Below are 26,818 nucleotides of genomic sequence, written 5' to 3' on the forward strand. Positions count from 1 at the left end.
TCACATGAAGGCATAGCAGCAATGTCACAGCTCTACTTTCGCAGAACGGACAACTTCTCGTACAGGGACCGAATCCCGCTGCGGATAGTTCGAGCCGAGTCGGAGCTGTCACCGCTGGAGAAGGCCTACCTGTGCGCTGTGGAGAAAGGCGACTACGCCAGCGTCAAACAATCGCTGATAGAAGCCGAGATTTACTTCAAAATCAACATCAACTGCATCGACCCTCTGGGACGGACGGCTCTGTTAATTGCCATTGAGAATGAGAACCTGGAAATCGTCGAGTTGCTGCTCAGCTTTGGCGTGTATGTGGGAGATGCGCTCTTACACGCCATACGAAAGGAGGTGGTGGGGGCTGTGGAGTTGCTTCTGAACCATAAAAAGCCCAGCAGGGGCATGCAGGTAAGATGGCAAACGCTGACTAATTTACTACAGAGTTTCCATACCGAAATGATTTGATGTCTCTCCTACTGTAGCATCTCTTGATTCCTTCTTACACATGCAGGAATTCCCAGTTGCCTTGGTAATCCTTTATTTTGTAAAGCAAATGTAAATGTGCAGATTATGTCCAAACTGTTTCAGACATTTCAAATAGTTTTCAAGACCATGTCGCAGTGATACCTGGAACCCGGCGAAGCACTAATCCTCTCAGAAAAGGGTTGTTTTTTCCCTGTAGACATGGCTGTTTAATTAAAAGTTTTGAAAGTATAATTATTTTTTAATAGTATTAGCAGTGCTTTTACATAAAGATGGCTTGCATTATCCTTCACACTGTATTGCAGCTGAAGATTAAGTAACTTTCCACTTGGTTTGAAGCGCTTTGACCCTTGTTACAGATAAAGTGCTAAAGGCTTTATCGCCACACACTGTAGCAAATTGATCATCACCCCACCATGTCACAGAAAAATAAGGTGAATTTGTCATATTAGCTGGTTAGTTTTTTTTTTTGTGTGAAAGCACAGAATTTAATCATGCATTGAGCAACTCAAAGGCTTTGTTCAGACAGGCAGCACAAATCTGATTTTTTGGTGAATCCCACTCAAATGCATTTTGTCTTGTAGTCTAAACAGCAAAACAAAACACACATTCAATTTAAATTAATCTGATCCAGATCACATGTGTAGGAGGTTTGCAACCCAATAATTAAAAAAAAAAAAATTTTTTTTTTTGAAAATGTGTTTCGGTCTAAAAAGCTTGGATTTCAAATCTTCGATTTCATACAACTTGTATGTAGCGTCATACACAATGCTAGCCTGACAAGCCAGACAAGATGTTGGGTCTGGGAACTCACCATGGACAGGGCTCAATCCGAGGGGTGGGACAAACGGTTGTCTTTCAAATTCCCTCTGCACGCAATTGGATACCGCTACAACCAACCAGAGAGCAACGTGAAGTGGAGCTAGTTGATGGATAAAACTTTCTCTGTATCCAGTCGGGGAACAAGGGTTCCCTTTCGTTCAGTCACTACGACGTACGTTAGTGACTAACGAATGGGGGTTTCGCTTAGAAGCCAATCATCTTCATCGTATTCAACAGCGCCCAATGGCAGTGCCAATGCCATGGGCATGCGGAATTTGCATGCGTAACTCCGCCCCACCTCGTGGGTATATAAGGAAGTACGCTGCGAACATCGCATTATGTTTCTGCTTTGGAGCCAAGAGGATCTCTTCACTCCTACAAGCCTGAATTCTGAAGTCTTCTCTTCAGTCTTCGAGAGACCAGCGGTTCTCCAGGGTGTTGGTGTTACGGCGCGTTCCAGCGATCTCATGCTGCCTGCCTGCTGATCTGTGCAGTGATCTGCAACAGCTGTGTGTGTGTTTCCCTGGGCGCTTCGGCACTCTGCAGAGCTTTCCTCTCACAAAAAGAGCTTGCGCGTGGCACGTCTTTTTCAAGACGGTTCGTCCGTGCACTTCCGGGTGCGATCGATCTCCGTTGCTGTCTATGGGCACATTCACTGCTCGATGTGTTTGGGCTTCAGCACGTTCGGGCAGTGTTTGTGGATGCGTCATGTTCCCACTGCGGGGACGTGACCATCGCGATGTTGCGGTCGAGACTCAGTGATCTCCGTGAGGAGAGAGAGTCCCCTCTGCCACACCCCAATCTACCGTCTCCGAGTGAGGCGGTACTTTGGCTGGTGGCCAGGGTGACCTGAGTGCGGTGCCGTGGTATTAAGAACCCCGACGATCATTCCTCGGGCCACGCCCCCTCTTGCACATTGCTTAAACCCGCGAGTGTTGGACTGAAACAGCGGCCCGTCTCTGACGCCTCGTTCGTTTCGTTCACGCTCCAGATAGCAGTGAGATGTCGATCGCCGCATCCCAAGGTGGGCTGGAGTCCTTTGGGGATGACGATTAGGAGTTGTGCTCCGCCTCCGGGTGTGTCAGCGCTGCCTGATCCGACCTAAGGTTGACAGCCATGTTATCTCGGGCAGCCGCGAGTCTCGCGCTGGTGTGGAACTCCGCCCAGTCGCGAGTGCTCGTGGTTGCGCGATTGGTTTTTGGGGACGGCACCCGACAGCTGTTGGGCCCCGCCCCCAATGCCTTTCGCTCCCGAGGTGCATGAGGAGATCACGCGGTCCTGGAAGTCCCCGTGCTTCCCGCGATCGTTTGGTGGCCTCCTCCACCTTCTCTGCCCTTGATGGGGCCGCGGCCTAGGGTACACTGGGGCCCCCTCACCCCCACTGTTGAACTCTCTGTTGCGCACTACGGTGTCCACAGAGGGCTTGACGTGGCGTGGTGTGGCTGTCCTAAGCACCCTCCCAAAGCCTGTGGGCTCGTCTACTTCGGTGGCGTGGTCCTGCAGAGCTACGGGCAGGCCGCCGCCCCGTTGCACATGCACAAGGGTGGAGCCGACCCAGGGCTCTTCATTGAGCTGCGTGCCGCGACTGATCCCGCCCCCGGGCGGTGAAGGTGGCCACACGCTCCCTGGGTCGGGAGATGTCCACAGCTGTGGTCCGGGAGAACACCTGGCCTTACCTGGTGATTTGGAGGACGTTGAGTGGGCCCGCCCCCTCAACTCACCCATATCCCAGGCTGGCCTCTTCGGCGGCGCGGCTGGGAACTGCGCCCAACAGTTCTCGGCCGCCCCAGAGCAGACTGAGGCTGTAACACGTACTGCCCCGGCGGCCAGCTGCTGCACCAGCCGCCGGCTCAGTCGCCTCAGTCCGCTCGCCGCCGAGGGCGCCCTCCCTCCTCCCGCCCGGCCCCAGCAGCAGCCTTCACTCGGGCCGCGCCGTGGAGGTGGTTGAGGATGACGCCCAGTCCGCTCCCCAGCCTGGTTAAACGCCACGCTGGAAGTGGACAACTCAGAGATGGGTTCCAGTTCTTCCCAGGGGATGGTAGCAGGGCCTCTCCTTCCCCCGGTGGAGGGCCGGGGGAAAATCCTTCCGCTGCTGGCCCCCGGGCTAGCAGCGCTTGGGAAGAACTCATGTTCCTGTCTCTGAGAACCCAGAGACCGGTGATGACAGTGCGCGCCACCCACGGGTCCCGCCACTCGCATCCCTCTCTGTCGCCAGCCTCCTGGCAGAGCAGACCCCAGTGGAACGCGCGTCCTTCCCTGGTCTCCTCTGTCAGGACGCAGCCGTTAACCGCACCCCCACACCGGGACGCCCAACAGCCTCCCTTGTCCGGGTCGGTAACGCTGCATCGCTGCCCCACTCCGGGTACACCTGTAGTCCGATTGACCCCGCTGGTGCAGTTCCTGGGAGCCTGGCTTCAGATTCCAGGGCTGTCCCGCTGGGTCGCGAAGACAGTCAGGTGCGGCTACGCGATTCAGTTCGCGCAGGTTCCTCCCCGCTTTCGGGGAGTCCGTTCCACTATGATCGGGGCTAATGCCCCCGTCATGCGAGCGGAGGTTGCCACCCTACTGGCGAAGGGTGCGATCGAACCTGTCCCTCCAGCCGAGGTGAATTCCGGGTGTTACAGCCCGTACTTCATTGTACCCATAAAGACCGGTGGGCTTGACCGATCCTGGACCTGCGCGTCTTGAACCGTTACCTCCACTGGTTTCCGTTCAAGATGTTGACAGCGAAACGCCTTTTCGAAAGCGTTCGTCCAGTCGATTGGTTGCAGCGATCGACCTGAAGGACGCCTACTTCCATGTCTCCATTCTACCTCGACACAGACCGTTCCTACGGTTTGCTTTCGAGGGGCGGGCATATCAGTACGCAGTTCTACCATTCGGGCTATCTCTGTCCCCTCGCGTCTTTACGAAGATTGCCGAGGCAGCCCTTGCGCCCCTTCGGCAGCACGGGGTTCGCATCCTGAATTACCTCGACGACTGGCTTACTGGGTCACTCTCGAGAGCAGGTTTGCGGACACAGAGATTTGGTGCTCCATCACCTAGCCCGTCTGGGCCTTCGGGTCAACTGGGAGAAGAGCAAACTTTGCCCCGCGCAGAGGATCTCTTTTCTCGGTATGGATCGACTCGGTCGCCATGTGCGCGCTGCTTTCGAGCGAGCGCGCGCAGTCTCTGCTGACTTCCCTTCGACAAGTCGAGGGCAAGAGTGCGGTTCCACTGAAACTGTTTCAGAGGCTCCTGGGGCATATGGCATCTGCAGCCGCGGTAACGCCGCTCGGATTGCTTCATATGAGACCGCTTCAGCACGGGCTACGCGATCGAGTCCCGAGATGGGCATGGCGGTCTGGCACGCTCCGGGTACAAGTGACTCGGGCCTGCTTACAGACTCTCTCCCCGTGGTCGAACCTCAGCTTTCTACGGACCCGAGTGTCCTTAGAACGAGTTTCCAGGCATCTTGTTGTATCAACAGATGCATCATCCACGGGCTGGGGTGCCATGTGCAATGGACAAGCAGCCACGGGCTCCTGGATAGGACCCCAGTGCCTTCTGCATGTCAATTGCCTCGAGTTGCTGGCAGTACGGTTCGCCCTGCACCGCTTCCGAGCGTTGCTGAAGGGTCAACATGTACTAGTCAGGACAGACGACACGGCCGGGCGGTCTACGCTCCCGCCGTATGTCTCAACTCGCCCGCCATCTCGTTTTATGGAGTCAGAAGCATCTGAGGTCCCTTCATGCTGTCCACATCCTGGGAGTCCTGAACCGTGCAGCCTCGAGCTCTCACGGCTTCAGCCACTTCCTGGAGAATGGAGACTCCATCCCCAGACGGCCCAGCTGATATGGGAACGGTTCGGTGACGCACAGGTAGTCCTGTTGCCTCCCAGGACTCTTCCCATTGCTCCCTGTATTATCCCCTGACCTATGGTCGGCACGGATGCACTGGCGCACAGCTGGTCGTCGGGGCTACGCTATTATGCGTTTCCCCCAGTGAGCCTTCTCGCACAGGTACTGTGCAAGATCAGGGAGGACAAGGAGCAGGTCATGTTGGTCGCCCCGTTGGCACGGCCGGACCTGGTTCTCAGAACTGCTACTCCTTGCGACAGCCCCTCCCTGGCCTATTCCTCTGAGACTCCTCAGAGACGGGGCACCTTTTGGCACCCGCATCCAGCGTTCTGGAAGCTCCACGTGTGGCTTCTGGACGGGACGCGGCTGGTTTGAGTAGCCCTCCACCTGCGGTGGTCGCTACCATCACTTCCGCTAGGGCAGAGTCTACACGACACCTCTTTGCGTTGAAGTGGGACCTCTTCGTCACATGGTGCTCTTCCCGCCAGGAAGACCCCTGGAAATGCCCGATCGGGTCTGTGCTTCGTTTCTCCAGGAGGGGGTGGGACGAAGGCTGTCTCCTTCCACCCTTAAGTGTACGTGGCCGCAATATCTGCCTACCACGATCTCCTGGGAGACAATAAGGTAAGTAGCAGCACGACCTGATCATCAGGTTCCTGAGGGGGGCGAGGAGACTGAATCTTCCTCGCTCTCCTCTCGTTCCCTCTTGGGACCTCTCAGTAGTCTTAAGTGCTCTGTAGAGGCCTCCCTTGAGCCTTTGCGGTCGGCGAGATTAAGCTCTTGTCTATGAAGACGGCTCTGCTGACCGCATTGGCCTCGCTTAGAGGGTCGGGGACCTGCAAGCATTTTCGGTTGACGAAGCGTGCCTTGAGTTCGGGCCGGCTAACTCTCACGTGATCCTGAGACCCCGGCCCGGATATGTGCCCAAGGTTCCCACCACTCCGTTCCAGAGATCAGGTGGTGAACCTGCAAGCGCTGCCTTTGGAGGAGGCAGACCCAGCCTTGGCATTGCTCTGTCCAGTACGCGCTCTCCGCGCCTACGTAGACATGACGCAGTGTTTCAGGACCTCAGACCAGCTCTTTGTCTGTTATGGTGGAGAGCGGAAGGGAAGTGCTCTCTCAAAGCAGAGGTTGTCTCACTGGATAGTGGACACCATTGTTTTGGCATACCAGCAGCAAGGCCGACCGTGTCCCCTTGGTGTGAGGGCACACTCCACCCGGAGTGTGGCCTCCTCTTGGGCTCTAGCGCATGGCGCCTCGCTAACAGACATCTGCAGAGCTGCAGGCTGGGCGACACCCAACACATTCGCCAGATTCTACAATCTCCGAGTGGAGCCAGTGTCCGACTATGTACTCGCCCCTACGGGTGGCCGGTAATGGGCCAGGCTCAGGTGTCTTCGCTTGCTCGCCATTCCACTCCAAGGACTGGATACGTGCGATATTTTCCTCAGGTGAGCTCCCCGAGAGCCCTGAGCTCCTCCAGCACTGCTTACGCCGACATCAGTTCAGTCTGCCCTTTCGAGCCCAGACCCTCATGTCCGGCCAGGTGCTCCGTGTGCATGGTTCCCCTCCGGCGACCCCCACACGAGTATTCCCACCGTAAGCCTCCTCAGTGAGCAGGTGTCTTTCCCTTGGCAAGTCCCTGCCACCCCTAGGGTTAAAAATCCACCTTCGGCTGGTACCCTAGAGATCTTCCATATGCAACCCTCAGCGGGTCATATGTGTATTCTCTAAGTCCTCCCTACGGTAGGCACCTTGGCATTCCCTCACTGGGATATGCTTCCCAGTGTACCTTGGTAATCCTGTGATAAGTGGGAGTCCTAGGGGCCTTAAGTGGCGGGATCTCACACTTACGCAGGGCACTGGATGACGGCTGAGTGGCGCTGTTTTACAGGTTCCCCCATTCGTTAGTCACTAACGTACGTCGTAGTGACTGAACGAAAGGGAACGTCCGGTTACGTATGTAACCCTCGTTCCCTGAGGAGGGAACGGAGACGTACGTTTCCTTAGCCACGTCAGCTGTGCTGCCTGGAACGCGGAGTTCAGTCTTGGCTCCTGCAGCAGTAACATAATGCGATGTTCGCAGCGTACTTCCTTATATACCCACGAGGTGGGGCGGAGTTACGCATGCAAATTCCGCATGCCCATGGCATTGGCACTGCCATTGGGCGCTGTTGAATACGATGAAGATGATTGGCTTCTAAGCGAAACCCCCATTCGTTAGTCACTAACGTACGTCTCCGTTCCCTCCTCAGGGAACGAGGGTTACATACGTAACCGGACGTTACAGTCGTAACCCGAGACGTTTTTCATTCAATTAAATCTGTAATAAACTGCTATAATGAATTATAATGAATATACAGTTACTGAAAAAACTAAAGCAACTATTTACAGAATTTACAAAGTGTAAAAAACTAATTTCATTGATAAAAACAGTCTGTCGTAGAATCTGCAAGCTGCGATTAGGTGTGTGCGTAACTGGCAGGCGCGCACCATAGACAGTAAAAGAAATGGACACAGTGACCCCATAGGCTTCGACGGGGAAAAGTGAAGTCAATTAGAAGCACTCACTTCCTGATGGCTGAGCGTACTTCACAGCCTCAGACTGAGCTTGACGACGTAGATATGACGTGAGCAACCAGTCTGACAGTTGTAAGTCTTCTAGTAGTTGTGCAAAGTGAAATCTGAATCACGTTGTTGAAATATTTTGTCCTGTTGCTTTTCGCTCTCTATGGGCTTCTCCCCATGCTTTTCCCTTGACTTTATAGGACTTTATGCCTCCACGTCCCCCCGATTGCCTCATAGACAGCAAAAGATTGCCCGTGAGCTTCTCCTCCTTTTTATATGGTAATTCCTCTACTATGTGGTTATGACGCAATAATTAGCCTATTTTTTACAAAAACGTCTTCTACTGGGCGATAGTGTAAGATACAAGGTAATGGAGCCTTTTATGCATTGTCGTGTTTCTTTGGAAATAAACAATGGTCAAATGGAGTCTTTAAACACCTCAGATGTAAAGTCAAAGTGGCTGTCAAAGTGACGCCAAAATGAATGGGAGTCAATGGGATGCTAACAGCAGGTGATGGCTTGGTTAGCAATGGCTGCCCCTATGGAAGGAAATAATGCATAATTACATGCAACTAACCCTCAACCAAACCCTAACCTTATACCAAGTACATGTAGTCAATCAATATTACTCAGTACATATATTTACATTGTAACAACGACACCTTAAAATAAAGTGTAACCAAATAAAGTGTTACCAAAAAATATTTTTTTGCAATGGACTTTCTGTTGACCAACCCTCTCTTTTCTAGGTGCCTCCTATCCTGTTGGATAAACAGTTCTCTGATTTTACCCCTGACATAACGCCCATTATTTTGGCTGCGCACACCAACAACTATGAGATCATCAAGATGCTGGTTCAGAAGGGGGTGTCCGTGCCCCAGCCCCACCAGGTGCGTTGCAACTGCATGGAATGCGTGTCCGGCTCAGATGTGGACAGCCTGAGACATTCCCGATCCCGTCTCAACATCTACCGGGCCCTGGCCAGTCCCTCGCTCGTCGCCCTCTCCAGCGAGGACCCCTTCCTAACGGCCTTTCAGCTCAGCTGGGAGCTCCAGGAGCTCAGCAAGGTGGAGAATGAATTCAAGTCAGAGTACGAAGAGCTTTCCCAGCAGTGCAAGCAGTTCGCCAAAGATCTTCTCGATCAAACGCGCAGCTCCAGAGAGCTCGAGCTGATTCTGAACTACAAGGATGATATAAATCTCCTTGAGGATGAAGGGAATAATGATCTAGCCAGGCTGAAACTGGCTATCAAGTACCATCAGAAAGAGGTGAGATATTTGCTCTAAAAATGTCAGCAATGGTCCTGTGACAACAAGAAAGCAATCCTCAAATGCTGCTATATCACTAGCAGAAGCGCAAAATAATCACTCCAGATAGGAACGGCACTCAAGCGTATTACAAAGGTTCACAGGTGTTCAGCTGTTTCTTTCAGTAGTCAGGGATTATATTTAGATGGCTGCCCTGTTGATTTAGCAATGTGGTGTATTTTACACATTGTGGATCATTTCAGGTGTTGTTGTGTGTATTTACATCTCTTTAAAGCTGAGCAGAATATTTTCACCTCTAGATGGTAGGTTGTGTTTTTATTTCCTCTAGAGCAGGGCTGGGGAACTCTGACCCTCGAGATCCACTTCACTGTAGAATAAAGCTGCAAACCTGATGAAACAAACTTGCTTGTAGCTTTCTAGTAATCCTGAAGACATTGATTAGCTTGTACAGGTGTGTTTGATTAGGACTGGAGCTAAACTCTGATGGAAAGTAGATCTCGAGGGCCAGAGTTTCCCACACCAGAGGGATTTCACAGAGTGGCTGCAACATTTAGTGGATCTATGTTGCCCCCTTCTGTCCAGATTAAACATTACAAACTCTTTCTGTTTAAAAGGTTTCTATGTGTTAATATATGTCATCTTTCAAGCTTTTACTTTTTCATGCAGTACTGTATGTGTGTGATTACTTAAACATGACTGAAAAGTGAGAAGAAGTGATGCTTATGCTGCCTTCACGTGCTATCGGAAATGTCCTAATTCCCACTTTAGAAATCGTGATTACGAGCTTGTTGCATTCAAGTGCTTTGTTGTCGGAGTGAACCGGAATCATGGTGGACACCAGTTTATTCTTGCCTATTTATTGGGAAAATCTTATTAAAACCAACATCATATGTAGTCTCCCATGCACCGACAACCATATAAACATTCCAGATATAGTCCGCTTTCTGCTGATTCTGTAATTTCAGTCAAATGCAGGCTATTTTCGCTGTGTACCAAACATACAATACGCTTCATATGATTACTCTTACATGTAAATATGTACTACGTTAATGTCAAGACAAGACGACCTAGCTGTTTTGGGGGAAAAACAATAAAACCACACCTGCCACAGCAGTAGTTCTCTCCGCCACCATGTTTAAAGCTTATGACACGCCCATCTCGGGAATTGGGGTATCAAAATTATTTCCGAACTTCCCAGTGGTAAACACGACATCAGAGGGCGTTCATGTGCAATTTTTACCTAGGAAACTCGTATTTACGATAATTCCGATAGCACGTGAAGGCAGCATTACAAGCTGTGGAAAATGGTGCCCTTTATTCACATGTAGCATATGTATGTAATTTAACAGAAGATCTTTTGCTTTATCATTGAAATTCCTCAGGAAGATCTTCTACAACAACAACAAGCTAGGCTTAACTTCGTTATTTGTCTTTCATGAATCACAGAATATACAACATATATATATATATATATATATATATATATATATATATATATATATATATATATATATATATAATCATGTTTTTTTATTTAATTAAATTCAGAAATCTTTTTTTTACCATATATTCTGCAGATTTTGGAAGTTACAAGAGTACCATTGACATCACATAGAAAACAATATATATACACTCACCTAAAGGATTATTAGGAACACCATACTAATACTGTGTTTGACCCCCTTTAGCCTTCAGAACTGCCTTAATTCTACGTGGCATTGATTCAACAAGGTGCTGAAAGCATTCTTTAGAAATGTTGGCCCATATTGATAGGATAGCATTTTTCAGTTGATGGAGATTTGTGGGATGCACATCCAGGGCACGAAGCTCCCGTTCCACCACATCCCAAAGATGCTCTATTGGGTTGAGATCTGGTGACTGTGGGGGCCATTTTAGTACAGTGAACTCATTGTCATGTTCAAGAAACCAATTTGAAATAATTCGAGCTTTGTGACATGGTGCATTATCCTGCTGGAAGTAGCCATCAGAGGATGGGTACATGGTGATCATAAAGGGATGGACATGGTCAGAAACAATGCTCAGGTAGGCCGTGGCATTTAAACGATGCCCAATTGGCACTAAGGGGCCTAAAGTGTGCCAAGAAAACATCCCCCACACCATTACACCACCACCACCAGCCTGCACAGTGGTATCAAGGCATGATGGTTCCATATTCTCATTCTATTTACGCCAAATTCTGACTCTACCATCTGAGTGTCTCAACAGAAATCGAGACTCATCAGGCCAGGCTACATTTTTCCAGTCTTCAACTGTCCAATTTTGGTGAGCTCGTGCAAATTGTAGCCTCTTTTTCCTATTTGTAGTGGAGATGAGTGGTACCCGGTGGGGTCTTCTGCTGTTGTAGCCCATCCGCGTCAAGGTTGTGCGTATTGTGGCTTCACAAATGCTTTGCTGTATACCTCGGTTGTAACGAGTGGTTCTCCTCTGACCTCTAGCATCAACAAGGCATTTTCGCCCACAGGACTGCCGCATACTGGATGTTTTTCCTTTTTCACATCATTCTTTGTAAACCCTAGAAATGGTTGTGCGTGAAAATCCCAGTAACTGAGCAGATTGTGAAATACTCAGACCGGCCCGTCTGGCACCAACAACCATGCCACGCTCAAAATTGCTTAAATCCCCTTTCTTTCCCATTCTGACATTCAGTTTGGAGTTCAGGAGATTGTCTTGACCAGGACCACACCCCTAAATGCATTGAAGCAACTGCCATGTGATTGGTTGATTAGATAATTGCATTAATGAGAAATTGAACAGGTGTTCCTAATAATCCTTTAGGTGAGTGTATATGTATACATATAATGTACAAGTGCTGCCAAGAATCAAACTGTTGTTGGTCTCATTAATGCAAATAATCCAATATTCTTGTTGAGGGAACTCACTTCCGGGTTGGCCTATAAAGATATACTGATCAGGCTTAACATTATGACCAGGTGAAGTGAATAACACTGATTATCTGTTCATCACGGCACCTGTTAGTCGGTGGGATACATTAGGCAGCAAGTGAAAATTTTGTCCTCAAAGTTGATGTGTTAGAAACAGGAAAAATGGGCAAGCGTAAGGATTTGAGCGAGTTTGACAAGGGCCAAATTGTGATGGCTAGACCACTGGGTCAGAGCATCTCCAAAACTGCAGCTCTTGTGGGGTGTTCCCGGTCTGCAGTGGTCAGTATCTATCAAAAGTGGTCCAAGGAAGGAACAGTGGTGAACCGACGACAGGGTCATGGGCGGCAAAGGCTCATTAATGGATGTGGGGAGCGAAGGCTGGCCCTTGTGGTCCGATCAAACAGACGAGCTACTGTGGCTCAAATTGCTCAAGAAGTTAATGCTGGTTCTGATAGAAAGGTTTCAGAATACACAGTGCATCACAGTTGATTGCGTAGCGGGATGCATAGCTGCAGACCAGTCAGGGTGCCCATGCTGACCCCTGTCCACCTGTGGAACACATGGCACCAGGATGCACTATGGGAAGAACGCAAGCCTGCAGAGCCTGTGTGATGCTTTGGGCAATGTTCTGCTGACAGTCTGACAGTGTTTGGCTTGCTGCTTTACATGTGTAGCCCAGATGGTTTCAGAAAAGGTGCAGAAAAGATATAGGGATTTAAACCAGATATGATGAGAACCAAAGAGAGCAGCCAGCAGAGAAAAGAAAAGTGTGTTACTGTAAGCCTTTTTGTGCCTTTTGTGTTTGCTCTTTTTCAAATGGCACTTGATTCTCATCAGGACATGGCTCCATTATTTGTGTTATCCCACAGAGAGCATTTATTTTGCAACTGCTAAAAAATATGACAGTCTCCACACATAATAGAAGGCAGAAAATGATTTTGCTTCACAGCACTATTGGGGTAACAGTTCAGGACCCAGGGACCATATACTGTATGTTTGAAAGAAGACCAGGAGTCAGTATGTTCAATCAAATGGAGAAAATTTACCGAAGAATAGTTTGCAGTTTCATCGGTCGAGCCAGCGTCAGAGTCTCTCGAGGAAGTCGGAAGCCAGACTCTTCCTCTACCTTTTTTCATACATACAATTCATCGTACATCTCAACAGTTATACTCTTTTCAAGGTCTAGCTCATTACTGCAGGTTGAATGATTCTGACTGGATAAGAGAAAATAGATAGTTATAGTAAATTTCCACCCATTGTCAGTTAATCAAGTGCACATCTCCAGCGATTTCACCCTGGAATTAGGCACGTAGTGACCTTCCAGTTCTGGAGCAGGCGCCAGCTTGCCCAGAAAACATGTCCACCTATCTCCTAGGATGCCGTAATCCATCTCCAATACTGATATATAACAGAATACTGGCGCACATACACAGATACACAGTTTCTCCAAGGTTGGAGCAGGAACAACATAGTCTTCCAAAACATACAGATAACATGTTCTTCTCCTCAGGGAGAAGAACAGGCAATATTCATCTTATTCTTTAGTGTTTCAGTAAAAGGAAATAATATAAAATTAATAAAATATAATATAAAATAAATATAAATAAAAGCATATAATTCAGTCAAAAGGAATGAAACCAAACAGAAAGAGAACATTCAAACTAGAAGACATCACTTAAATCATCTTAATATGAAGGAGGATAGATATTGATTTAGGCTTTGATTATAATTTTTATAGTATCTATATACAGTGGGGCAAAAAAGTATTTAGTCAGCCACCAATTGTGCAAGTTCTCCCACTTAAAAAGATGAGAGAGGCCTGTAATTTCCATCATAGGTACACTTCAACTATGAGAGACAGAATGAGGGGGAAAAAATCCAGAAAATCAGATTGTCTGATTTTTAAAGAATTTATTTGCAAATGATGGTGGAAAATAAGTATTTGGTCAATAACAAAAGTTCATCTCAATACTTTGTTATATACCCTTTGTTAATAATAATATTAAATAATTTATAAATAATATAAAATAAAATAATATCCCTCCAAAGATTTTCTATGGGGTTGAGATCTGGAGACCACTCCAGGACCTTGAAATGCTTCTTACGAAGCCACTCCTTCATTGCCCGGGCGGTGTGTTTGGGATCATTGTCATGCTGAAAGACCCAGCCAGGTTTCATCTTCAATGCCCTTGCTGATGGAAGGAGGTTTTTACTCAAATTCTCACGATACATGGCCCCATTCATTCTTTCCTTTACACGGATCAGTCGTCCTGGTCCCTTTGCAGAAAAACAGCCCCAAAGCATGACGTTTCCACCCCCATGCTTCACAGTAGGTATGGTGTTCTTTGGATGCAACTCAGCATTCTTTCTCCTCCAAACACAACAAGTTGAGTTTTTACCAAAAAGTTATATTTTGGTTTCATCTGACCATATGACATTCTCCCAATCCTCTTCTGGATCATCCAAATGCTCTCTAGCAAACTTCAGACGGGCCCGGACATGTACTGGCTTAAGCAGGGGGACACGTCTGGCACTGCAGGATTTGAGTCCCTGGCGGCGTAGTGTGTTACTGATGGTAGCCTTTGTTACTTTGGTCCCAGCTCTCTGCAGGTCATTCACTAGGTCCCTCCGTGTGGTTCTTGGATTTTTGCTCACCGTTCTTGTGATCATTTTGACCCCACAGGGTGAGATCTTGCGTGGAGCCCCAGATCGAGGGAGATTATCAGTGGTCTTCCATTTTCTAATAATTGCTCCCACAGTTTTCTTCACATCAAGCTGCTTACCTATTACAGATTCAGTCTTCCCAGCCTGGTGCAGGTCTACAATTTTGTTTCTGGTGTCCTTTGACAGCTCTTTGGTCTTGGCCATAGTGGAGTTTCGACTGTTTGAGGTTGTGGACAGGTGTCTTTTATACTAATAACGAGTTCAAACAGGTCCCATTAATACAGGTAGCGAGTGGAAGACAGAGGAGCCTCTTAAAGAAGAAGTCACAGGTCGGTGAGAGCCAGAAATCTTGCTTTTTTGTAGGTGACCAAATACTTATTTTCCACCATCATTTGCAAATAAATTCTTTAAAAATCAGACAATGTGATTTTCTGGATTTTTTTTCTCATTCTGTCTCTCATAGTTGAAGTGTACCTATGATGAAAATGACAGGCCTCTCTCATCTTTTTAAGTGGGAGAACTTGCACATTTGGTGGCTGACTAAATACTTTTTTTTCCCCACTGTATATATATATATACAGTGTTGGGGGTAATGCATTACAAGTAACTTGAGTTACGTAATCAGATTACTTTTTCAAGTAACGCATTACTTTTCAAATTCACAAAAAAATATCTGAGTTACTTTTTCACATTAATTTGACTGACAGCTCTCCTGTCCCCATATTGAGCAATATCGAGAGTAAGTGCAGAGGCGTTGTGTGTAAACATGATGGTTATTGGAGTTCTAGACTAAATGTGAGCATTTATTCATCTCACTTACACAATAAAGATGCAGTATTCCTCAAAATGAATAAAATATGTCAAATGCAAAATCAGAGTACTATGCAAACCTTCAATAATTAAATGTAAAAATATATATATATATTTTTTTTTATGCATTTAATCTACCTTTATTGACCAATGTCTTGCTGCTGACATTTGATGATTCAGTTAAACCATGAGCAAAAATGACTGGATTTTTTGTTTCTATTGGTAAAACTTTTTTCTCCTACATCCTACTCTTCCATTATCTAAAATGGCAGCATAGCACATCAGAGCTGCGCCCTCTACTGATGCGTGATTTCGCATTTTTACCTCAGCCTGAGGCTTATTTCAATTTTGGTATGAAGAAGTCTTTACCTTTGCACAAAAATATAACTTTTTGTTATAAAAAAAAACCCAAAACAAAACACAAAAACCAAGCCCAGCCCAGGTGAGAAAAAGTAACGCAAAAGTAACGTAACGCATTACTTTTCTTCAAAAGTGAATAAGTAACTCAATTAGTTACTTTTTAAGGGAGTAACGCAATATTGTAATGCATTACTTTTCAAAGTAACGTTCCCCATCACTGTATATATAAAACACAGTATTATTGTGAAATATTTTGACAATTTAAAATCACTTTTTCTATTTTAATATATTTTAAAATGCAATTTATTTCTGTGATTCAAAGCTAAATTTTCAGCATCATTACTCCAGTCTTCAGTGTCACATGATCCATGATTTGCTGCTCAAGAAACATTTATTATTATTATTAATGTTGAAAACAGTTTTGTGCAATTTTTTTTCAGGATTATTTTATGAATAGAAAGTTAAAAAGAGCAGCATTTATCTGAAATATAAAGCTCTTGCAACAAAATAAATGTCTTTGGTTCTTTCTCAAAAATATATTGTTCTTTTCCAAAAAAAAAAAAAAAAATGTACTGACCTTTTTGAACAATAGTACAAAAGCTTTCTATTTCAGAAAAGCATTGGTGAGCAGAAGAGACTTTTGTCAAAAACAATTAAAAATAGTACAGTTTCCAAACTTTTGACTGGTAGTGTGTGTATATATACTCTCTAAAAAATGCTGGGTTCAAAATAACCCAAGTTGGGTTGAAAATGGACTAACCCAGCAATTGAGTTGTTTTAACCCAGCGATTCGGTTGTTTTAACCTAGGGACTGGGATGTTTTAACCCAGCGATTGGGTTTTAAGCAAACATTTAACCCAACGCTGGGTTAAAACAACCCAATTGCAGGGTTAGTCCATTTTCAACCCAACTTGGGTTATTTTTAACCCAGCATTTTTTAGAGCGTATATAGTGTTGAATTAAAGTTAAGATAGAATCTCAGCAACTCTACACATTACTGTATAATGATCTATATATGGTTAACAGTGAATTTACTCCTTTAAGAAAGTTAATTTATTCAATTAGTTAATTTAATCTCTTTTCATTATTCTGTGGTTAGTTTGTTGCACAGCCAAACTGTCAGCAGCTGCTCGCATCCCGCTGGTACGATGAGTTCCCAGGCTGGAGACGCCGCCACTGGGCCAGCAAGTCTGTCACCTGTATGTTCATCGGATTCCTCTTCCCCTTCTTTTCGCTATTCTACTTGATCGCCCCCAAGAGCCACTACGGCCTCTTCATCCGAAAACCCTTCATCAAGTTTATATGCCACACTGCTTCTTATCTGACCTTCCTCTTTCTCCTGCTGTTGGCCTCCCAACATGTGGACCACGACCACGACCACTACCACAACCAAAACAACAGTTATAATACCACCACCACCACCGATATGCTAGTCTCATACTCAAAGCCTACTGCTGCCCCTGTGGAATGGATGATCCTACCCTGGATTTTAGGTAATGTGTGAAAATCTGTTTTATTTGACCAGTTGGATTTTGATCAGTTGTAGATTAATTTTCTTTAATATCTTTTGCTTTACAGGCTTTGTATGGGCAGAGATCAAACAAATGTGGGACGGTGGCTTTCAGGATTACATTCACGACTGGTGGAACCTCATGGACTTTGTCATGAATTCTCTGTATCTGGCCACTATCTCATTGAAGATTGTCGCTTACTTTAAGGTAACAAATTGAAATTGTTAAAATGTTCTATTTTATTCCTATATAAAACAAACCTTATAAAGAATATATGTAAAATAAATAATAAAAAAATCATGGTCCACATAATATTAAACAAAATTTGTTTTTGATTAGCATTCAAAGCATTTCACCTTTAATTGTGGATTACTTGTTGCTGGAAAACATATTGGGTTGCACCTGGTAAGGACAAGATGTTAGCAAGCCTGTAACCATGTCTTGAACATAAGGGTTTACCAGTAAAAAAAGGTTTTACCAATAAAAACAAAAAATCGAGTAATTTTGGCTCATGGTTTAACTGATTCATCAAAGGTCAGCAGCAAGACATTGGTCAATAAAGGTAGATTAAATGCATACAAATATTTGTTTGATTTAACATTTACAGTCTCAGTCACTTTGGTAAATTTCTTATATAAACCTCGACATTTCCAAAACAGTAAGTGCATTTCTCAAAACAATTCGTACAAATAGCAAAACACCATGGATTACCTTCAAAAGCCAGTCTCTTCATCTCTCAAAAGTAAATATCTGTGTCAATGAACATGTCAGTGCCATCAGAATGTCCTTGTCCTTGTGTCATTGTGTACGGATAAGACAGTCAAATTGCTTAGTCATGTTGTCAATATAACAGTGTAACCTGGAGGGATGTTCTGATGTAAACTATGTCTAAAGTTTTGATGACAATTATTGTAAATTGCAGGTTACACGTTAGTGTATGTGGGAGTTTGATTGCAAGAGACTGGACAAGATTCACATTTACACTTTTACTGTTTGTACTGTAATTTGTTGACAGACCATGTCATTGCGATACAGAAAGGAAAAGACAGCACTGCATAGCACAAAGAAAAAAACTGAAAAACAAAAGTAGAAATGTGAACGTCTAACGGAAATGTATAGAAATATGCTTGACATATTATGACAACGTGTTCAACCATTTTGCATGTCAAGACTTATGCTATGAACTAATGCCTAAATGTTGTGGGGGGTGAGACTATTCAACAGAGACTCATCATAATACATTTTGATCAACATGACATAAGCAATTGATAATGTAGGAAACAGCAGAAAATTGTACATACTCATTTGCATGGACGTCCCAAAGCATTTGCAACTTGTTTAAAGAAATGAGAAACTGCTTTTTTGATATGCACAAGTGACACGATGTGAAGATTGAACAGGTTGTTTTGAGAATTTCAATTCTGATCTGAGAAATGTACCAAAGCGACTGAGAAAAACTGTAATTATTGGAGGTTTGCATAGTCTGATTTTGCATTTGACTGATTTTATTCATTTTGAGGAGTACTGAATCTTTATTGTGCAAGTGAGATGAATAAATGCTCACATTTAGTATAGAACTACAATAACCATTATGTTTACACACATTTACCAATTTATTTTTATTTTTATAAAGCATAAAGAAACAGAAGAGTGAATTAAATTCTAGGTCTATTTCTAAATCATTTTGGGACTGTTTGCAAATAATATTTGCATTAATTTGCTTCATATATATTGCTAGTCCTGAGATTCTTCATGTAAGTGAATAAATACATAGATCCGATATTCACATTTGGATTCCCTAGTGGTCTGGTGGTAGACTTTTTGTAAACCGTGTCAAAGGTTCCGGGTTCTAATGCCCTCATATAGACTTTTTTCCTTATTAATATTAAAGATGTTCATCATATTAAAGGGTTAGTTCACCCAAAAATGAAAATTCTGTCATTAATTTCTTACCCTCATGTCGTTCGACACCCGTAAGACCTCCGTTCATCTCCGGAACACAAATGAAGATATTTTAGTTGAAATCCGATGGCTCAGAAAGGCCTCCATTGGCACAATGCACTGTACACTCTCAAGGCCCATAAAAGGCACTAAAGACGTCGTTACAAAGTCCATCTCACCACAGTGGTTCTACAATAACTTTATAAAGCGACGAGAATAGTTTTTGTGTGCAAAAAAACCCTAAATAACGAATTATATAGTGATGACCGATATCAAAACAATGCATCATGAAGCTTTGAAGCGTTATGAATCAGTGAGTCGATTCAGCGGTTTGAATCACCAAAGTCACGTGATTTCAGCAGTTTGGCGGTTTGACACGCGATCCGAATTATGATTGGACTCACTGATTCATAACGCTTCGAAGCTTCATGATGCATTGTTTTGAAATCGGTCATCACTATATAAGTCGTTATTTAGGGTTTTTTTGCGCACAAAAACTATTCTCGTCGCTTTATAAAGTTCTTGTAGAACCACTGTAGTGAGATGGACTTTGTGACAACGTTTTTAGTACCTTTTATAGGTCTTGAGAGTGTAAAGTGCATTGTGCCAATGGAGGCCTTTCTGAGCCATCGGATTTCAACAAAAATAACTTCATTTGTGTTCCGAAGATGAACGGAGGTCTTACGGGTGTTGAATGACTTAAGGGTAAGTAATTAATGACAGAATTTTAATTTTTGGGTGAACTAACCCTTTAAGAGCAGGGACAGAAATCTAGATGCACCCTAGCGGCAACAAATGTAATTAGCAGCAGGATCGTCTAGCAACTCTTCGTTGGCTTGCGAGCTTGAAAAACCAAACTCTAGTCAGGCCAATCGCATCCTGTATAGAGTTGGTGGGCGGGCTTAACATAATGACAGCAGAGTTGCGACGGTTCCGTGTGAATTCCCTGCTACTTGAAAACAAAGAAGATGGCTGCTGGGTCTTTCGAATCGGCAACTCTGGAAGACTTGGAGTTATGCTGCCTTCACGTACTATTGGAAATTTCCTAATTCCCACTTTAGAAGTCGTGATTACAAGCTTGTTACATTCAAATCAAGCGTATAGCGTCAGTTCTGGTAGGTCACGTTAGTCAAACTTGCATCAGCTGACTGTCAGCTGATCACGTCTACCTATAGGAATATGACGTCTATCACCGCATGCATATATATAGCTCCTCAGTACTATCAGCAGCTATCGCGTTTCTCCAGAGTTCATTTACCCTCCTCCTCCCCCAGCTCCTCCTCTTGTCAGTTAGGATTTGGTATTCTGATTTCCCTTGTATCACACTAAATTCCTGAATCACTTTGTACATGTAGTATCAACATTGATTATATCTGCAGACATTATGTTGGTTCTGTTCTGTTTACCCTAAGAGGGGTTATTGCTGCTATTGCTGTTCTTGCCCAGAACAGAACCATACTGGCAATCCAAACTATATGCTAACAGTCAATTAATAATCTTTGACGATAGTGGTCCTGACAGAAGTGCTTTGATGTTGGAATGAACAGGAATCATGGAGGATGATAGCTGTTTTTGGGAAAAAAGTTATAAAATCACACCTGCCACAGCAGTAGTTCTCTCACCGCCACTATGTTTAAAGTTTATGGCACGCCCATCACGGGAATTTGGGTATCAACATTTTTTCCGAACTTCCCAGTGGTAAACACGACTTCAGAGGGCGTTCATGTGCAATTTTTTCCTAGGAAACTTGTATTTACGATAATTCCGATAGCACCTGAAGGCAGCATTAAGCTTTTCTTTGAGAAAAGAACAAAGAACAGCACTGAAGTCATTCTGGTGTGTTCCATGACCCAACATCTTGATATGGGTCTGGCTTGTCAGGCTAGGGACACGTTTGTGTGCATTTTGTTTTGTGATTTCAATGGCATTAAGTGATAGATTGACGTACTCATCTGTGTGAAGCCAAAAGAGAATGGAAACCCCGCCTGCTTTGATTTGATGGGCCATCTCAGTCATTTTGACATTGACGAACGCTTTTAGACTGCTGAGGCAGATCAGACAAAAAATTTAACTTTTAAAGCTTTTTGTCATTCTAGCATACAGAGTTCTACGTAATATCATGCCAGCAGAGCAGTGCAAGAAAGAGCGGTCGACAATTTGGCCATTTCTAATTATTGGGGGGGACTTGTCTATGGCGGTAACGTACCTGGATGTTAGTCTAGTCTTATTCGGAAGCAAGAACAGAATATGACCAGAGGTTTAATACGATGACATACTGTAATTCACAACATTTATCTTTCAGCAGGACTCTGGCAACCAGTCCCGGGAAAAATGGGAGATGTGGCACCCTACCTTGGTGGGCGAGGCCTTGTTCGCCATTGCCAACATATTTAGCTCCCTACGACTGATTTCTCTCTTCACAGCCAACTCCCACCTGGGCCCTCTTCAGATCTCCCTTGGCCGAATGCTTCTGGACATCCTCAAATTTCTCTTCATTTATTGCCTGGTGCTGCTTGCCTTTGCAAATGGACTCAATCAACTGTATTTCTATTATGATGTCCCAAAAGACCAACTCGAATGCAAGGGTATTCGCTGCCCAGATCAGAACAATGCGTTCACCACGTGAGGAACTGTAGTTTTCTCAGAGGATTTAACCTTCATTTTGCTTGCTTTGCTATAAATAGTGATATTATGTTTTGTGATTCTTTTTTTACAGTATGTTTGAGACACTGCAGTCATTGTTCTGGTCCATATTTGGTCTGGTTCAACTACATGTGACAAATGTTAAATACGATCACGAGTTCACAGAGTTTGTTGGAGCCACAATGTTTGGGACCTACAACATAATCTCTCTGGTGGTGCTTCTTAATATGCTTATTGCTATGATGAATAATTCCTACCAACATATTGCTGTAAGTCTTAAAAATTATTAGTTGTTTTTACTGCTTTTGGGTACATTAAAGGGTTAGTTCACCCAAAAATGAAAATTCTGTCATTAATTACTCACCCTCATGTCATTGGACACACGTAAGACCTCCGTTCATATTCGGAACACAAATGAAGATATTTTAGTTGAAAGCTGATGGCTGAGAAAGGCTTCAGATAGGCCTCCATTGGCATTCAGTACATTGACACTTCCAAGATCCATGAAAGGCACTTAAAACGTCGTTACAAAGTCTATCTCACCACAGTGGCTCTACAATAATTTTACGATGCGACGACAATAGTTTTTGTGCGCAAAAAAAAATCAAAATAACACCTTTATCCAACTTGTTCTCGACTTCCGTGTGTGCCTCCACGACGCATGCGCGAGAATATGACGTAGCGCCGGCGTTCGGGAATCCATGAAATACACACTTAAGCCCCATTTTGAGCACTACGCCGAGACCTAAAGCACGATCAATGTAGAATCCAACAGCTTAGACACGGGCGTCTTCCTCTGCTCGTAAACAAATTCGCTTCTGGGTCATATGTCCGAACGCCGGATCTGCGTCATATTTTCGCGCATGCGTCGTGGAGGCATACACGGAACTCGAGGACAAGTTGGAAAAGGTGTTATTTTGTTTTTTTTTTGCGCACAAAAACTATTGTCGTCGCATCGTAAAATTATTGTAGAGCCACTGTGGTGAGATAGACTTTGTAAGGACGTTTTAAGTGCCTTTCATGGATCTTGGAAGTGTCAATGTACTGAATGCCAATGGAGGCCTGTCTGAAGCCTTTCTCAGCCATCAGCTTTCAACTAAAATATCTTCATTTGTGTTCCGAATATGAACGGAGGTCTTACGGGTGTCCAACGACATGAGGGTGAGTAATTAATGACAGAATTTTCATTTTTGGGTGAACTAACCCTATAACATCCCTTTTTTGCTTTCATTCATTTTACGACCCTTTGGTGAGAAATATGAACTTTTAAAACTACAGATATTCTTCTACACTCACCTAAAGGATTATTAGGAACACCTGTTCAATTTCTCATTAATGTAATTATCTAATCAACCAATCACATGGCAGTTGCTTCAATGCATTTAGGGGTGTGGTCCTAGTCAAGACAATCTCCTGAACTCCAAACTGAATGTCAGAATGGGAAATAAAGGTGATTTAAGCAATTTTGAGCGTGGCATGGTTGTTGGTGCCAGACGGGCCGGTCTGAGTATTTCACAATCTGCTCAGTTACTGGGATTTTCACGCACAACCATTTCTAGGGTTTACAAAGAATGGTGTGAAAAGGGAAAAACATCCAGTACGCGGCAGTCCTGTGGGCAAAAATGCCTTGTTGATGCTGGAGGTCAGAGGAAAATGGGCCGACTGATTCAAGTGGATAGAAGAGCAACTTTGACTGAAATAACCACTCGTTACAACCAAGGTATGCAGCAAAGCATTTGTGAAGCCACAACACGCAAAACCTTGACGCGGATGGGCTACAACAGCAGAAGACCCCACCAGGTAGCACTCATCTCCACTACAAATAGGAAAAAGAGGCTACAATTTGCACGAGCTCACCAAAATTGGACAGTTGAAGACTGGAAAAATGTTGCCTGGTCTGATGAGTCTCGATTTCTGTTGAGACTTTCAGATGGTAGAGTCAGAATTTGGCGTAAACAGAATGAGAACATGGATCCATCATGCCTTGTTACCACTGTGCAGGCTGGTGGTGGTGGTGTAATGGTGTGGGGGATGTTTTCTTGGCACACTTTAGGCCCCTTAGTGCCAATTGGGCATCGTTTAAATGCCACGGCCTACCTGAGCATTGTTTCTGACCATGTCCATCCCTTTATGACCACCATGTACCCACTCTGATGGCTACTTCCAGCAGGATAATGCACCATGTCACAAAGCTCAAATCATTTTAAATTTGTTTCTTGAACATGACAATGAGTTCACTGTACTAAAATGGCCTCAACCCAATAGAGCATCTTTGGGATGTGGTGGAACGGGAGCTTCGTGCCCTGGATGTGCATTCCACAAATCTCCATCAACTGCAAGATGCTATCCTATCAATATGGGCCAACATTTCTAAAGAATGCTTTCAGCACCTTGTTGAATCAATGCCACGTAGAATTAAGGCAGTTCTGAAGGCGAAAGGGGGTCAAACACAGTATTAGTATGGTGTTCCTAATAATCCTTTAGGTGAGTGTATATCTTCCAGTTTACTGTTTGATTGGCATGTTCAGCTCTTCTCTTGGGTTGGTTCCACAGGACCATGCTGATATTGAGTGGAAGTTTGCCAGAACTAAACTTTGGATGAGCTACTTCGAAGAGGGCGGCACACTGCCTCCACCCTTCAACATCGTTCCAAGTCCAAAATCAGCGTGGTACCTCATCAGATGGATCAAGAGCAACTGCTTCAATGTTTCAAAACACCGAAAAAGAACTGAGACACTTGGATCGCTTGGGGTAATGAGCTATTTACTCTCTTTTTTACTCTCTGTTGTTTAAATGTTTTTTTCCTCCATGGAAAACAAGAGACGATTTTTATTAGAATGTACACACTGCTCTACCAGACCAAAAGTAGATGGTGATTTAAATTGTCAAGCTATAGAAAGGACCAAAAATCACCATTCAACTAGTCAGAACTTTCACATTATATTTCAAGTCTTCTTAAGTCACTTAGTTGTGATGTATGAAAGAAACTAAATGATTCTGTGAACAAAATGATTGGAGCTGCTTAGATTTTCACTACCTTCTAATATAGCAAAGTACTGTAGGTGTCATGAAAAATCAATACAATTGATTTATTCTTTTTTTTTTTCTCAGATTCGAGCTGCTGAAAATGTCCGCACAAACCGCCAGTACCAGGTAATGGTGTCTCTTTCAAAGCAACTGATCATTAAATCTGTCCACAAAGTGCACCAGATGAAAGGTTACAGCCTGTCACCATTTCTTTTTATTTAATACGGTGTCAATCAACTCATGTCTTTCTGAATATAGAGATTAATCTCCCTTTCAAATACACTTGGACTCCTTTGAAAGAATTTAAAGGGATAGCTCACCCAAAAATACCCTACACTCTAAAAAAAAAAAGGTTCTATATGGCACCAAAAATGGTTCTTGGCTCGTAATCATAGGGGAACCTTTTTAAGTGCTATATAGCACCAATTTTGGTGCTTCAGTAGTTCTTCAGCGGTTCTTCAGAGGTTCTTCACCAGTTCTTTGACTAAGGTGCTATATAGCACCGCTAAATATGGTGCTATATAGCACCGCTACCATATACAGAACATGTTATGCTATATAGCACCAAAAGTGGTTCCTCTATGATTACAACGAAGAACCATTTTTGGTGCCATATAGAACCTTTTTTTTTAAGTGTAGGTGTATATGAAATTCTTCTTTAAGACGAATACAATCAGAGTTATATAAAAAATTTCCTGGCTAATCCAAGCTTTATAATGGCAGTGAATGGCAGCCCAAAATTTGAAGCCCAAAAAAGTGCATCCATCCATTATAAAAGAACTCCACACGGCTCCGGGGGTTAATAAAGGCCTTCTGAAGTGAATTTGTGTAAGAAAAATAAATCCATATTTAATATAACTGAAAGAAAAATGTCATATACACCTAAGATGACTTGAGGGTGAGTAAATCATGGGGTAATTTTCAGTTTTGGGTGAACTATCCCTTTAAGGGCTGCTTGTTTGGCCTAATCTTTTCCAGGTTCATAACTGAAATAATCTCATTTTTAGGAGGTACTCAGAAACCTGGTCAAGCGGTATGTGGCAGCAATGATCAGGGATGCCAAAAAAGAAGAGGGACTAACAGAGGAGAACTTTAAGGTAAATTGTGTATTGGTTTTTTTAATGTGGTAATAAGTAAAGAACAATGATCAGTCAACCAACCAATATTAAAAAAACAACAACAACAAAAATAAGGGAGTATTATTTGAGTAGTACATACTATTATATTTAATATTTTGAATTAAATTTTCTTTTTACATTTTCTTTTTCGTTTAAGTTTTACTAATTTTATGTGCTTCTTTATTTTTATTTGAAATATTTCTATATAACAGGTAAGATTAATTCAGTTATATATTAAATTATATATAATTTATTTTTGCATTTAAATAGATCCTATACATTTTTTGTTACATAACCTTTTTTATACTGTGTGAGCAATGTATGAATATCATTAATAGGAACTTAAACAGGACATCTCAAGCTTCCGGTACGAGGTGATGGGAATGATGAAGGGCACTAAGATCTGCGCATCGACCTCAAAAGGGAGCACAGGAGCCTCAAACATAGTGTATCCTGATAACCCTTTGAAGTGCAATTCTGACTCAGCTGGAAGTCAACTGAAGGGCAAAATGAGACTCCAGAGTGTCACCACCTCTATAATCCAGGAGGGCGCACCCAGTCCCTGGAAGCCCGGCAGCTTTAGCAGCTTAGCGGGTGGTTCTGTCCTAAACAAAACTGTTAGCCATCAAATGAACTGCAAAGGGACAAACAACCCAGGGGAGATTTACTCCGTGTCAGAGGAAGCTGGTGAATCTGAGATCGAAGAACAGGACGGTGGTGAACAGGGAGGAAACCTCAACTGCAATGCACCAAAGAACCAAAACAAAGCAAATGAGACTGAGGAAGAGGATGATGAATTGTCATACATGCGTTGTATATGTGACGAAGAAATAAATGAGGCAAACAGAAATGAAGGAAGCAAATTATAA

At 44.0% G+C, this 26,818-nt stretch overlaps 1 protein-coding gene across 1 annotated transcript; it reads left to right on the forward strand.

Annotated features, from left to right (window-relative positions):
* Positions 1 to 21: 21 nt before the first annotated feature.
* trpc4a (transient receptor potential cation channel, subfamily C, member 4a) lies at positions 22 to 26,818 on the forward strand (the record flags this gene model as incomplete). Its single annotated transcript, XM_079805233.1, has 10 exons — positions 22 to 399; positions 8,454 to 8,972; positions 16,809 to 17,202; positions 17,288 to 17,427; positions 21,464 to 21,783; positions 21,878 to 22,073; positions 24,358 to 24,555; positions 24,916 to 24,957; positions 25,839 to 25,928; positions 26,288 to 26,818. The coding sequence occupies 10 exons, from the start codon at positions 22 to 24 to the stop codon at positions 26,816 to 26,818; spliced, it is 2,808 nt and encodes a 935-aa protein (XP_079661359.1).

This window comes from Gobio gobio, assembly GCF_949357685.1.
Source record: "Gobio gobio genome assembly, chromosome: 22".
In the NCBI taxonomy this organism is placed as follows: Eukaryota; Metazoa; Chordata; class Actinopteri; order Cypriniformes; family Gobionidae; genus Gobio; species Gobio gobio.